At 37.4% G+C, this 12,888-nt stretch overlaps 1 protein-coding gene across 2 annotated transcripts in view; it reads left to right on the plus strand.

Moving 5' to 3' along the window:
* The window catches only part of FHIP2A (FHF complex subunit HOOK interacting protein 2A), a 37,112-nt gene that overhangs the window by 17,643 nt on the left and 6,581 nt on the right, over positions 1-12,888 (plus strand). For both annotated transcript variants that reach the window (XM_082407786.1, XM_082407785.1), the window contains exons 6-14: positions 1,337-1,630; positions 1,809-2,005; positions 3,105-3,219; positions 3,824-3,900; positions 3,986-4,178; positions 4,693-4,862; positions 5,247-5,390; positions 6,575-6,665; positions 10,103-10,246. In XM_082407786.1, the coding sequence (XP_082263912.1) occupies positions 1,337-1,630; positions 1,809-2,005; positions 3,105-3,219; positions 3,824-3,900; positions 3,986-4,178; positions 4,693-4,862; positions 5,247-5,390; positions 6,575-6,665; positions 10,103-10,246 (1,425 nt within the window). The remainder of the gene's footprint in view (positions 1-1,336; positions 1,631-1,808; positions 2,006-3,104; positions 3,220-3,823; positions 3,901-3,985; positions 4,179-4,692; positions 4,863-5,246; positions 5,391-6,574; positions 6,666-10,102; positions 10,247-12,888) is intronic.

Genomic DNA, 12,888 nt, shown 5'->3' on the forward strand with positions numbered 1-12,888 from the left:
ATTCTTATCCCAGGTGCCACGCCCAACAATAGTATTAACATTTTAGATGGAATAAAATGTTCTACATTCATAAAGACTATGATATGCAATTGACTTTATAGGAAATAGGGAAGTTGTTTGGGATATTCATTGTAGTTCCTCAGAATTGTTTTCTTTTAATATATGTGCTCTGAGCTCAATTTCTCAAGAAGATTGGTCTAAACTCTACTTTTAATAGTAATAAAGTGATTTATAATAACTATCATATAACTTTGGAAGTAGAACTTTGAGTTCATTCAGCATTTAATGCACTTCTGTGATGGGTGAAACACTCTGATAGGCCCTGCAGAGAAGCGGGTTTATGATGAATTCTAACTTGTGTGAGTGATTTGACTTTTGCTCTTGTGTTTAAATGGAAAGCAAGATACTTTTACCTGGGAACTAAAGATTTGCTTCAGTTTAGATTCTTTTTGTGTTTGGGTGTATGTGGTGGGGGGAAGGGTCACAATATTTCAAGCAAATCTTAGTTTTATCCTCAGAAACACAAGTAAGAATGCCCTCAGAATGTTGGTTTATATTTACAGAGCAGAAGTATAAGGAAAAAACAGAAAAATCATCTTAGAAAACTGGTTTTAGAAGAGTCAACATTGGGGCAATGTATTTTTAGTAGCCTAGTGATTAGAAAACAATTAACTGCAATTGAAACTTCCTGAATCTTTTTTTTCCTCACTAACATCACTTGTTTTCAGTAGTAGTCAAATAGTTATCACTAGTATCGTTCATTGTTTATAGTTGGTGTAAAACAGTTTGTAGATCGTGTTCTGAAGAGTATCATAAATGCCTATGTAATTTTTTTTTAACATCTTTATTGGGGTATAATTGCTTTACACTGGTGTGTTAGTTTCTGCTGTACAACAAAGTGAATCAGCTATACATATACATATATCCCCATATCTCCTCCCTCTTGCGTCTCCCTCCCACCCTCCCTACCCCACCCATCTAGGTGGTCACAAAGCACCGAGCTGATCTCCCTGTGCTATGCGGTTGCTTCCCACTAGCTATCTATTTTACATTTGGTAGTGTATATATGTCCATGCCAGTCTCTCACTTCGTCCCAGTCTCACCTTCCCCCTCCCCACGTCCTCAAGTCCCTTCTCTACCTCTGAAACACCTGTGTAATTTTAAAATATCTAAAACACAGTTTGTTTAAGTCTGGGTATTTTCACTTGTCACAACACGTATCCATTGCTACAGTGGCTAGATATTGAATGTTAATTTTAGAAAAACCCATTAAAATATGATTTCTATTACATAAGGCTTTTGACGTGAATCTTACAACACATGTATTCCTTTTCAGAACAAGTTTAAATCTCTGGCTTCTAAAGGAGCACCAAATGCAACTTCAGAAGATGTATTAAAAGGTCAAGATTCCTTGTCAACAGATACAGGACAGTCCTGTCGGCCAGAGGAACCGTCTGGTGCTTCTGGAATGGAGCACACTGAGTTAGAGGATGCGCCGCCTCCTCAGCCGGATGATCTGTCCACAGGCTTGGACAACCTCAGCATCGCTGCACTGCCAGAGGCCACAGTTGTTCGTCCAAACCAGGATTACAACTTAGTGAATTCTTTGTTAAATCTTACTAGAAGTCCTGTGAGTCATCTTCTTTACCTTTTTTTCCCTCTAACATAATCTCAGTTATTTGCACAGGGGAAAAAAATCTATTTTTATTTTGGTGTAAAACTTTAAATCCGTTTAAGTTGAATTTTCCCAAACAACATGATGTACGTCTAATTCCAGCATTGAAGAGGTTATGTGTCTCTCCCCTCAGGATGGCCGAATAGCTGTGAAAGCCTGCGAGGGCTTGATGCTGCTAGTGAGTCTGCCAGAGCCAGCGGCCGCCAAGTGCCTCACGCAGAGCACCTGCTTGTGCGAACTGCTCACAGACAGGCTCGCCTCCCTGTACAAGGCCCTACCTCAGTCAGTGGACCCCTTAGATATTGAAACAGTGGAAGCAATTAACTGGGGGTAAGAGCTGCTATTTCTCTTTTCCCATAAGAGTGACTTCTTAAACCTACGCTTTTAAATCCATTTCCATTTTGCAATGATAGAAATCTTTAGTTTTGAAATATATAACATTGCTAGTGATCATTAAACAGGATTGTGTTTTGAGACTTGTTTTAAAATTTGTTATCAGGAATGAATTGGCGTGGGACCGGTCCATCTGTTACATAGTTAAGCTATTTTCCCTCTGTGTGTTAATAGTGATCAATTACGACCTTAACTGTGTTAAGATCCATAACTTTATCTGACTATATTTTTTAAAAAACAAAACCCTGAGAGGAGGAATCTTCTCTTTTATAAATCAGCTCCACTGCCCCTGGGGCAGTCTCACAGTTCATGGCCTGCCTGTGTGGAACCTCGCCTCCCACCTCTTTGTTTCGCCCCTTCCCCCCAGCTTTTAGGGCTCCCCCCTTGATTCTCATATGAAAATATGATTATTGAGGAACACTTATAAGTTATTAAAAACTGTAAAGCAGCATAAATAAAATTACCCATAATCCCACCACCTGTAAGCAGTCTAACATTTTGACATAATAACCTGTTATTGTTTCTCTGTGCATTTTTAACCCTGCTTTGGTTCTTACTTGTTTTTTTCCACCCTATATTGTCAACATCTGCCAGACCCACTTGTTAACTTTACTACTGGGTGGTATTTTAAGGCAGGAAGAGAAGCAAACCAGTTATTTCCTCTTGCAGTCCCTTCTTTATGTTTCTTTCCTTCCATCCTAGTGGCTGAGAACCTCCGACTTTTCATTTCTGTTACTTGGTCAAATTTATGATGGAAATATGAGGACCTATCTCAATGGTTTTTCTGCTGCAGCTCCATTCTGCTTCAATCTCTCTCCACTTAATGAGTGAAAATTATTCACAACTTTCATTTAAAAGGTTTTCTCTTATCTTTGGCTTTTATTTATAAAACCCTCTTCTGATTGTCATCCAGCATCGCCTGTGTAAATGTATCATCGTGTGTGTTCATTCACGTGCCTTCATCTCCCCTTTTGTACTGAATTGGATTAATGCTTTCGGATAACTTTGGACTTCACATTTCCTCTGTGTCCTATAGCTTGGACTCATATAGTCATAAAGAAGATGCTTCTGCATTTCCAGGAAAACGAGCCTTAATTTCATTTCTCTCCTGGTTTGATTATTGTGATCAACTCATAAAGGAAGCACAAAAGGTTTGAATATTTCATTGTTTTTTACTGATAACTTAAAACTGTAAATATCAACTAACTAAAATTTGAATCCTCAATTTACATTTTTAACTATGTCTTAATTGTCTTAGGATAGCACAGTTAGTAGTTTATATCCCTAAGTATATCTTAATTGTCTTAGGATAACACAGTTAAATAAATAAAATGAAATAAACCAAAAAAAAGTGTGTATATACGTGTGTGTGTGCATGTGTGTGTGTATTACAGCTCTGGAATAAATCGAAGTTCAAGTTCTGCCCATATGTTTCTTTAAGTATTACAGCATAACCCTTCACAAGGTAACATTGGCCTCCCTGCATTTCTCCTCTTTGGGGAGATGTTAATACAATAAGTGACTGGGATAATATTTTTATCCTGTTTGTCTTTGTTCTTGGAAATTTAGATAACATGTAAAGGACCCAATAGCTAATGTCTCATCTAGGTTTATATGCCATCAACAAGATGGTCAGTAGTCAAGTTTGTTTTTTCACATCAATTCAGAGGGAGAGTGCAAACTGACTTACGGATGTTATAAATTAATCTCTTTCCCATTTTAAAAAAAGATAATGATACTTATACTATGTTCTAGACTGCTGCTGTTGCTCTTGCCAAAGCTGTTCATGAAAGATTTTTTATTGGTGTTATGGAACCTCAATTAATGCAAACGTGAGTGGCCTCTTTACTTAAAAAAAAAAAAAAATCACTGTGTTCATGTTATTTTTGCCCACTAATTATTTGTTTGTTTTGCCAGTTCTGAGATGGGTATTCTGACATCAACTGCTCTGCTTCATCGCATTGTTCGGCAAGTAACCTCTGACATTTTGCTTCAAGAAATGGTGTTTTTCATCCTTGGAGAACAGAGGGAACCAGAAACTCTGGCAGAAATCAGCAGACATCCTTTAAGACATAGGTTAATTGAACATTGTGATCACATATCTGATGAGGTAAGCTATGTAAGGATTTAGAATTGGACTTAGATTTTTTGACATACTGACTTTGATGTACTTGTGATGTTTTGAATATAGCCTCTTTTTTTTTTTTTTAATTAATTAATTTATTTATTTTTGGTTGGGTTGGGTCTGTTGCTGCGTGCAGGCTTTCTCTAGTTGCAGCGAATGGAGGCTACTCTTCGTTGCAGTGCGTGGGCTTCTCATTGCGGTGGCTCCTCTTGTTGCAGAGCACGGGCTCTAGGCGCGTGGGCTTCAGTAGTTGCACCACTCAGGCTCAGTAGTTGTGGTGCACAGGCTTAGTTGCTCCGCAGCATGTGGGATCTTCCCAGACCAGGGCTTGAACCCGTGTCCCCTGCATTGGCAGGCGGATTCTTTACCACTGTGCCACCAGGGAAGTGCCCTATAGCCTCTTTTTTTATGTGGCTTTTTATTTTGAAAATTGAAAGCGTGAAGAAGAATCGTTTATTTAAACAACTTTTCAGTTACCCTTTATCATTTTTGGTTTCAGATAAGCATAATGACATTAAGAATGTTTGAACATCTTTTGCAAAAACCCAATGAGCACATTCTTTACAACTTGGTCCTAAGAAATCTTGAAGAAAGAAACTATACAGAATATAAACCTGTGTGCCCAGAAGATAAAGATGTAGTGGAGAATGGATTAATAGCAGGAGCAGTGTAAGTTTCTATCCAACTCTGTGAGTTTAGCATTTCATATAGAATCATAATTTTCTCCCCTCTTAGTTCCCTCCCTTATTCTTAAAAAAAATACCTCTAACAGTTTAAAAGTTTTTTAAAAATAAAATTTAGATGTCCTGATCTTATTGTCCCTTTAAATTACAAATGGCAGTATATAGTCATTAAACGTAACGAAATCATTATAGCCTTGAGTTTGATGTTAGTATAAAATGTTAATTTCTCTAAAAAATATAAATACATTCATTATTCCTTAATTCTTTTATTAGCAAAATTATGTAATGTTTTCTAAGAACATAGCAGAGAATCTTTTGGTTTAGAAACTCTAATAAAATTTTTTTTTATACATCATTAAATTAAACTTAGAGATCTGGAAGAAGATCCTTTGTTTACTGACATTTCACCAGATAACACTTTGTCAAACCAAGAGTGGCTTAGTTCTTCACCTCCTGCTTCTCCAGACCACCCCAAAAATGATGGGAAAACTGAAGTCCATAAAATTGTAAATAGGTGAGTTGCTATATTAATTTGACTTACATCTCTTTTACTTATTTTTTATTATTATTATTTATTTATTTTCATTTATTTACTTATGGCTGTGCTGGGTCTTCGTTTCTGCGCGAGGGCTTTCTCTAGTTGCGGCAAGTGGGGGCCACTCTTCATCGCGGTGCGCGGGCCTCTCACTATCGCGGCCTCTCTTGTTGCGGAGCACAGGCTCCAGACGCGCAGGCTCAGTAATTGTGGCTCACGGGCCTAATTGCTCTGCGGCATGTGGGATCTTCCCAGACCAGGGCTTGAACCCGTGTCCCCTGCATTGGCAGGCAGACTCTCAACCACTGCGCCACCAGGAAAGCCCTACTTATTTTTATAACATGTAATAGCTCTGCTCTTTGATCATTATAGAGATATGTTATGAATTCAGTCTTCCCTTCTTTAGAGATTATGTCAGCTTTTTGAAATGCTTATGTAGCTAGTGACAACCGAGGGGCAACGATCCGCACAAAAGAGAAAAGCTCTGGAGTAGTGGTTAAATAAATCTTCAAGGTCCTCTGCTTATTTTTAATGTAAAATGTTTTAAGTAATTCCCAGTTGGAACAACATTGAGAATTTCCAGTTTGACAAATTGAACTTATTGGCCGTGTACTCACATGTGTTAAGCAGAGGGCTATTCCTTTTTTTTTTTCTTTTTTAGCGTTTTTATGTTGTTTTTTTTTAAGTGCCCTTTCCCGGCAATTTTCTTCTTTTCCTTCCTTTGCAATCCTGTCGCTGATATGCCTGGTGCTGGGAGGTGACTTTAGAGAAGACTGCATGTGGTGTAAGATGCACAGTTAGGGTGCATGAAAATCGAAGGTTCAGTTACTTAAAAGCCAGGTTCCTGAGACTAACAAATTTCACGGCAGTCTATCATTGTCCTGTAATGTAAAAAGAGTCGAGTCTTCTTCTGCTTGATTCTACTTTAAGTGGAATGAGTAATTTTTAAATAAAACTTTTAAAATAATGACAGAGTATTTAATCAGTGAATTGTAGTACTGATTCAAGATTAAGTACTTAGGAATATACAATTTTACTTTTCAAGTTTCCATTTGCATTAATACTTGGCTAAACTGAAGATATTGCTAGGTATTTTAACACATATAGAGATGTTGAATTGTGAGAGTATTTGTATTATTGATTATGGCATTTTTTCATTTAAGTTTTCTCTGTCTGGTACCGGATGAAGCAAAATCATCCTACCATGTGGAGGGCACGGGATATGACACCTACCTCCGAGATGCTCATAGGCAGGTAAGAGAAGTAACTAGTTTTTGACACGCAATCTAATAAGAATGCACACACGTTGTCACATTGCCCACAGTCGTTTCTCCAAAGGTTTCCCTTTCTCTGCAAGACCTGAACTCCACTCTCACCACTTGAACTTTTTGCCAGTGACCTGACTTTGCATTTCACTAACTGTGTGTCTCTATCTCAAGATTTCTTTATGCTCCCTTCCCCACCTCCCCTCCTTTTCTTCTCTTTCTTCCTGCCCTTGAAATTATATGTCCCCCAAATCCTTTCCCCTGCTGATCTAAAACATGATTTTTAAATAATTCTACCCACCGCCCACCATTGCCCCCAGCCCACAGGCTATACCCTTTCCTCTTCACTGTTCTTACTCGTCAGTAACTCACAAGTGCTGGCTCTTCATCCCCTGCCTCCCAGCTTTCCACCTTACTGAAAGTACTTTCCCAAAGGTCTCCTCTTAGTTATTAAATTAAATGGTCTTCTCTCAGTCATCTTTCCCCTCTGTAACATTTTGCATTTTTACCAAATTCCAAATTTTGAAATGTCTCAAGTCAGAAAAATATACATTTAATTTTCATTTAAATCCTTTGGGTTAAAGTGTGCTCTTATTGATAATTAACTTGCCTGTGCTTATAGTTAATTCATGATGCTTTAAGCCTGAATTCAAGTCCACATTACTATGTGAATAACTAGAGTAATGCAAATACATTCATGTAACAATAAAATAGAGGCAATAAAAGTAGTACCAACCTCAGTAGTACTGATTGGATTTTTAAACTGCTTTGATTCTTTCTGTAAAGTTTCATTTCCATATTCTGATTACAGTTATGATTGTTTCAGAAATATTCGACAAGACACAAAAAGAGTAGAAAAAATTTACACTATTACTTTCTAGCTCAGAATTTCAGAAGTGTTAATATAAAAATGCTTTATTACTGGACAGGTACATGTAAAAGTATGAAATTAGAACACTCCCGAACACCATACACAAAAATAAACTCAAAATGGATTAAAGACCTAAATGTAAGGCCGGACACTATCAAACTCTTAGAGGAAAACGTAGGCAGAACACTCTATGACATAAATCACAGCAAGATCCTTTTTGACCCACCTCCAAGAGAAATGGAAATAAAAACAAAAATAAACAAATGGGACCTAATGAAACTTAAAAAGCTTTTGTACAGCAAAGGAAACCATAAACAAGACCAAAAGACAACCCTCAGAATGGGAGAAAATATTTGCAAATGAAGCAACTGACAGAGGATTAATCTCCAAAATTTACAAGCAGCTCATGCAGCTCAATAACAAAAAAACAAACAACCCAATCCAAAAATGGGCAGAAAACCTAAATAGACATTTCTCCAAGGAAGATATTACAGATTGCCAACAAACACATGAAAGAATGCTCAACATCATTAATCATTAGAGAAATGCAAATCAAAACTACAGTGAGATATCATCTCACACTGGTCAGAATGGCCATCATCAAAAAATCTAGAAACAATAAATGCTGGAGAGGGTGTGGAGAAAAGTGAACACTTTTGCACTGTTGGTGGGAATGTAAATTGATACAGCCACTATGGAGAACAGTATGGAGGTTCCTTAAAAAACTAAAAATAGAACTACCATATGACCCAGCAATCCCACTACTGGGCATATACCCTGAGAAAACCATAATTCAAAAAGAGTCATGTACCAAAATGTTCATTGCAGCTCTATTTACAATAGCCAGGACATGGAAGCAACCTAAGTGTCCATCATTGGATGAATAGATAAAGAAGATGTGGCACATATATACAATGGAATATTACTCAGCCATAAAAAGAAATGAAATGGAGGTATTTGTAATGAGGTGGATGGAGTTAGAGTCTGTCCTACAGAGTGAAGTAAGTCAGAAAGAGAAAAACAAATACCATATGCTAACACATATATATGGAATCTAAGGAAAAAAAAAAAAAAGGCCATGAAGAACCTAGTGGCAAGACGGGAATAAAGACGCAGACCTACTAGAGAATGGACTTGAGGATATGGGGGGGTGGGGGAAGGGTAAGCTGTGTCAAAGTGAGAGAGTGGCATGGACATAATATACACTACCAAATGTAAAATAGATAGCTAGTGGGAAGCAGCCGCATAGCACAGGGAGATCAGCTCGGTGCTTTGTGACCACCTAAAGGGGTGGGATAGGGAGGGTGGGAGGGAGGGAGACGCAAGAGGGAAGAGATATAGGAACATATGTATATGCATAACTGATTCACTTTGTTATAAAGCAGAAGCTAACACACTATTGTAAAGCAGTTATACTCCAATAAAGATGTTAAAAAAATGCTTTATTAAATATTGGAGTGTGGTTTTATAAAGAAAATTTTCTATTGAAAGACAAATAGTTTAAAGCTCACAAGATATTGAAGAAGTTGGTTTTTTAATCATTTTAAATGTTTTTCTTTTAAAAGTTGAAGTTAGTGCTTTGTGTAAGAATATGTTTTAATCTCAGTTAATTTGTAAACTAGAGATGATAAAGTAATTTTGCTTTATTGAATAAGGACAATCTGAAAAGGGAGAAAGAATATGGAAGAAAACTATGCTCTAAATTTCTTTTGTTTAAATTCAAGTAAATTACATATCTGGGAAGACTTTAAAATTTTCTTTTTATTATAAGAGATATTCTTGTGCTTATAAAAATCCATATTGTGTATCCTGCTGATAAACTGTGTAGTGAGGACCGGTTTCCACTTATTTCCAACCTGTCACTGACTAATGCTTTTGTAAAATATAAAAAAATGAAAAGAAAAAACACAGAATACAAGCCCTGATTATTTTATAGATTGAACAGATGTAAAATTTACTCAGTGAAATTGCAAGAGAAGTTTCTAAACTTGCTCTCAGGTTTTGTACTCGTCTCAGTGCAGTGGTAGTGAACGGTTTTCGGACCACACTTAGAGCAGCCCTGTTTCCTCCTGACAGTCATAGCAACGTGCCTGGGTAAACACATCGTAGGAAAGTCAAGTTTGCCTTCTCAGGTGCTGTGTATCTGTTCACCTATTTTATATATTATATATACTTTAGAATAGATTTGAAAATGTGGCTAAAACTTGCTTTGCTTTTTAAATACTCGCTAATTCTGTGATGAGAATAAGTAAAAGGTTGAATTCCTCTAAAGGAAAGAGCATAAGCTCAGCAGTGAAAGGGGTACCTTGGTAAAGTTAAAATCTGCCTGCTTTCCATCAACGTGCTGGGACTGGTGGTCGTGACCTGACCTTGTGCCTCTCTCCAGTCAGCGTGTTATCCGGCTCATCCCTCTCCCCTCTTCCATGGCACCTCACACTTAGCAGACACTTAGCATTCAAGTGGATTTCTATGCCTATTGGGGAAAATTATTTCTATTTAATCTCCATTTGTTTTTGTTCAGTTCTTCTTTAATGATCCAAATACTTTCTCCCTAGTTCCGGGACTACTGTGCTATCTGCTTAAGATGGGAGTGGCCTGGGTCTCCAAAAGCATTGGAAAAGTGCAATTTAGAAGCAGCTTTCTTTGAAGGTCATTTTTTGAAAGTTTTATTTGACAGAATGGGAAGAATTCTTGATCAGGTAACAAGTTTTAAAATATTAATTTCCATATTATTTTGTTGCCATTCACCATGAGTTCTACTCACATCTTAGTTTACATCTTCAGTAAAGTAGTTTTATTGTTTTCTTTTTCCACTAGATGACTTTTTCATAAAGCTAGATTGCCAACAACTGGTGGGTTTCTGATGCATTCATTATGTTAAAGCTTTTATTTGGCCTGACAGCTGTTACAGAGTTGTATGTTTACGTCTCATTGTAGGTTATTGTCTTAATAACCTTAACACCTTTCGGCAGTGCCTAGAGCGCTTTCTTCGAAAGCCTTTTAGTTAGTACAGTTAGTACAGATACAGGTAGAGTGAAACTTGTTAGGTTTAATTCAGAAGACCTTAAATGTCATTTCAAATCGAATCTTGAGAGCTCTGGTCTCGCTAAAATTAGGGAACAGTATCAGATGAACCTGCTTCTTCAGACAAAGAACTTGTGAATGATACTCATTTTCATATGGGGAGATGCAGTTTAAAAAAGGTTAATTTACTTATTCCAAGGTAGCTAAAAATCACCATCCGCCGGTATGTTGCTATGTCTCTCTCATTGATTGTCAGGAGAACTGAATTTGGGATTATATCAGTAGAATCCCTCTCTCCATCTCTCCTTGACATACAAAGTGACGATAGAGCTTTGAAATGTTTTACACACTGGGATGGACACTTGAAATAAAACAATCTGGCATTAAACTTGCCTCAGCATGGAAACTGAGTTAGCCAATTTAGAATTAATTTAAAACTGTATATTGAAGTACTTGTTCATTTTAGCATTTTAGTTAAATATTTGTGTGACCATAGGGAGTTATAAAAGAAATTTACTCCACAAGCAGGCTGTCTTCAATAACCAGAAAGCCAAATAAAGAAATGATAATTAAGAAGTATTTCAGTGGGGTGGACTTCAGTCAGCACTGTTTCTGATAGTAATCAATAAAGACACAGAGTAAAGTCCTTTTTTTTCTTTTAACCTCCTAACAACATGTGCTGAATTTCTAGTGTTTCATTGTTTGCTGATTTGTTGGTTGGTTTTTTTTTAAAATATATTTATTTATTTATTTTTGGCTTTGTTGGGTCTTCGTTTCTGTGCGAGGGCTTTCTCTAGTTGCGGCGAGCGGGGGCCACTCTTCATCGCGGTGCACGGGCCTCTGACTGTCGCGGCCTCTCTTGTTGCGGAGCACAGGCTCCAGACGCACAGGCTCAGTAGTTGTGGCTCATGGGCCCAGTTGCTCCGCGGCATGTGGGATCTTCCCAGACCAGGGCTCAAACCCGTGTCCCCTGCATTGGCAGGCAGATTCTCAACCACTGCGCCACCAGGGAAGCCCCTGTTGGTTGGTTTTTAATACTTAACAACCAAAGTATTTAAATCCAGCTACTGAAGGTATTATGCTATAATACATCACGGCTGTGTAAACCTCCCAGGTAGTGGGGCTCATCAGTATATTGTGTTTTTGTGCTAGTTCTCTTGGCTTAGTTTGGATCTGATTCAGCTAACACAGAAGAGACATTAACAATCAGTATTAAGTCAGTAATCTTTAGAAATTTTGACCAAAAGCCCTCACAAGGAATCTAAATTTTAAAAAGTAGTTTCTGAATTGAGTGGAAAGAGCCTCTCTGAATCCTCACCACACCTGAGCATTTTTCCCTTCAGTCTGTAGAGTGCTGACAGAAAAGGATACCCTGGAGACAGAATATCCCAGAATGCTTACAGTTCTTTTCCGTTCACCAGATAGCTCTTCACAGTGCAGAAGTGATCATACACAGTGTCTCACTTTCTCTTCCTGGAACCCTGAACGATAGGCAAGACCGTTCCCCATGTTACGGTATAAATGAGGGACCCTTAGTGTCAGTTCACGTGACTCAGTGAGCTGTGGAGCCTAGCCTCAACCCTTCTGTCTTTAAACGCTTGATTTTCCAAGCCTTTTTGGATAAGGACATTATAATCAGATCTCAAAGATAATCATGAGTCCTGGTGTGCCTAGCGTGCTTGGTTTAATTTCATTTTCTTTCTTCTCTAAATGTTTTTGCTGAAGGTGATGTTTGCTTGTATTTTCTTAGTACATATATACCCCTAATAGGGTCAGGGTAACCAGGCTGGGATTAAACATTACTGTGGATAATTAATAAAGTAGCTAATTTCTGCATGTATAATTGAGAAGTTATGGCATCAGGTATTCATGACACTATTGTGTTGTCACAATGTTAACTTTTGAAAAATATAGTGTGTTTAGTATTGTTTTTAACCGTTGTGATTTTAAAAAGATAGTAAAAACAAAAGTCCATAGCAGAATGTAAGGAATACCAGGAAAAATATAGGGAAGCCCAAGTTCTTGTCCCTGCTCTGACGGTGAAAAATCTGAATTTGGGCAACGAAACTTAGCTGTTTGTCACATTTTCTTATTGTTAAAGTGAAGTTGATATTACTTGATTTGCTTGTAAGAATTATATGAAAAAAAGCAATTTAAAATACTTTAAAAAATATAAAATCTTGTTAAATGCAGGTGTTATAAGAAATTTCAGAGACTCTCAAGTTGTTGAGATTTTTAAAAATTTGACTTACTTCTTATTATTTTGACCATCTACATACTTGGCCTTTAATAAAAGGGTTGCGACTGAGTTTGCACA

Source organism: Balaenoptera borealis (genome assembly GCF_965194805.1).
Source record: "Balaenoptera borealis genome assembly, chromosome: 10".
NCBI classification, from domain to species: Eukaryota; Metazoa; Chordata; class Mammalia; order Artiodactyla; family Balaenopteridae; genus Balaenoptera; species Balaenoptera borealis.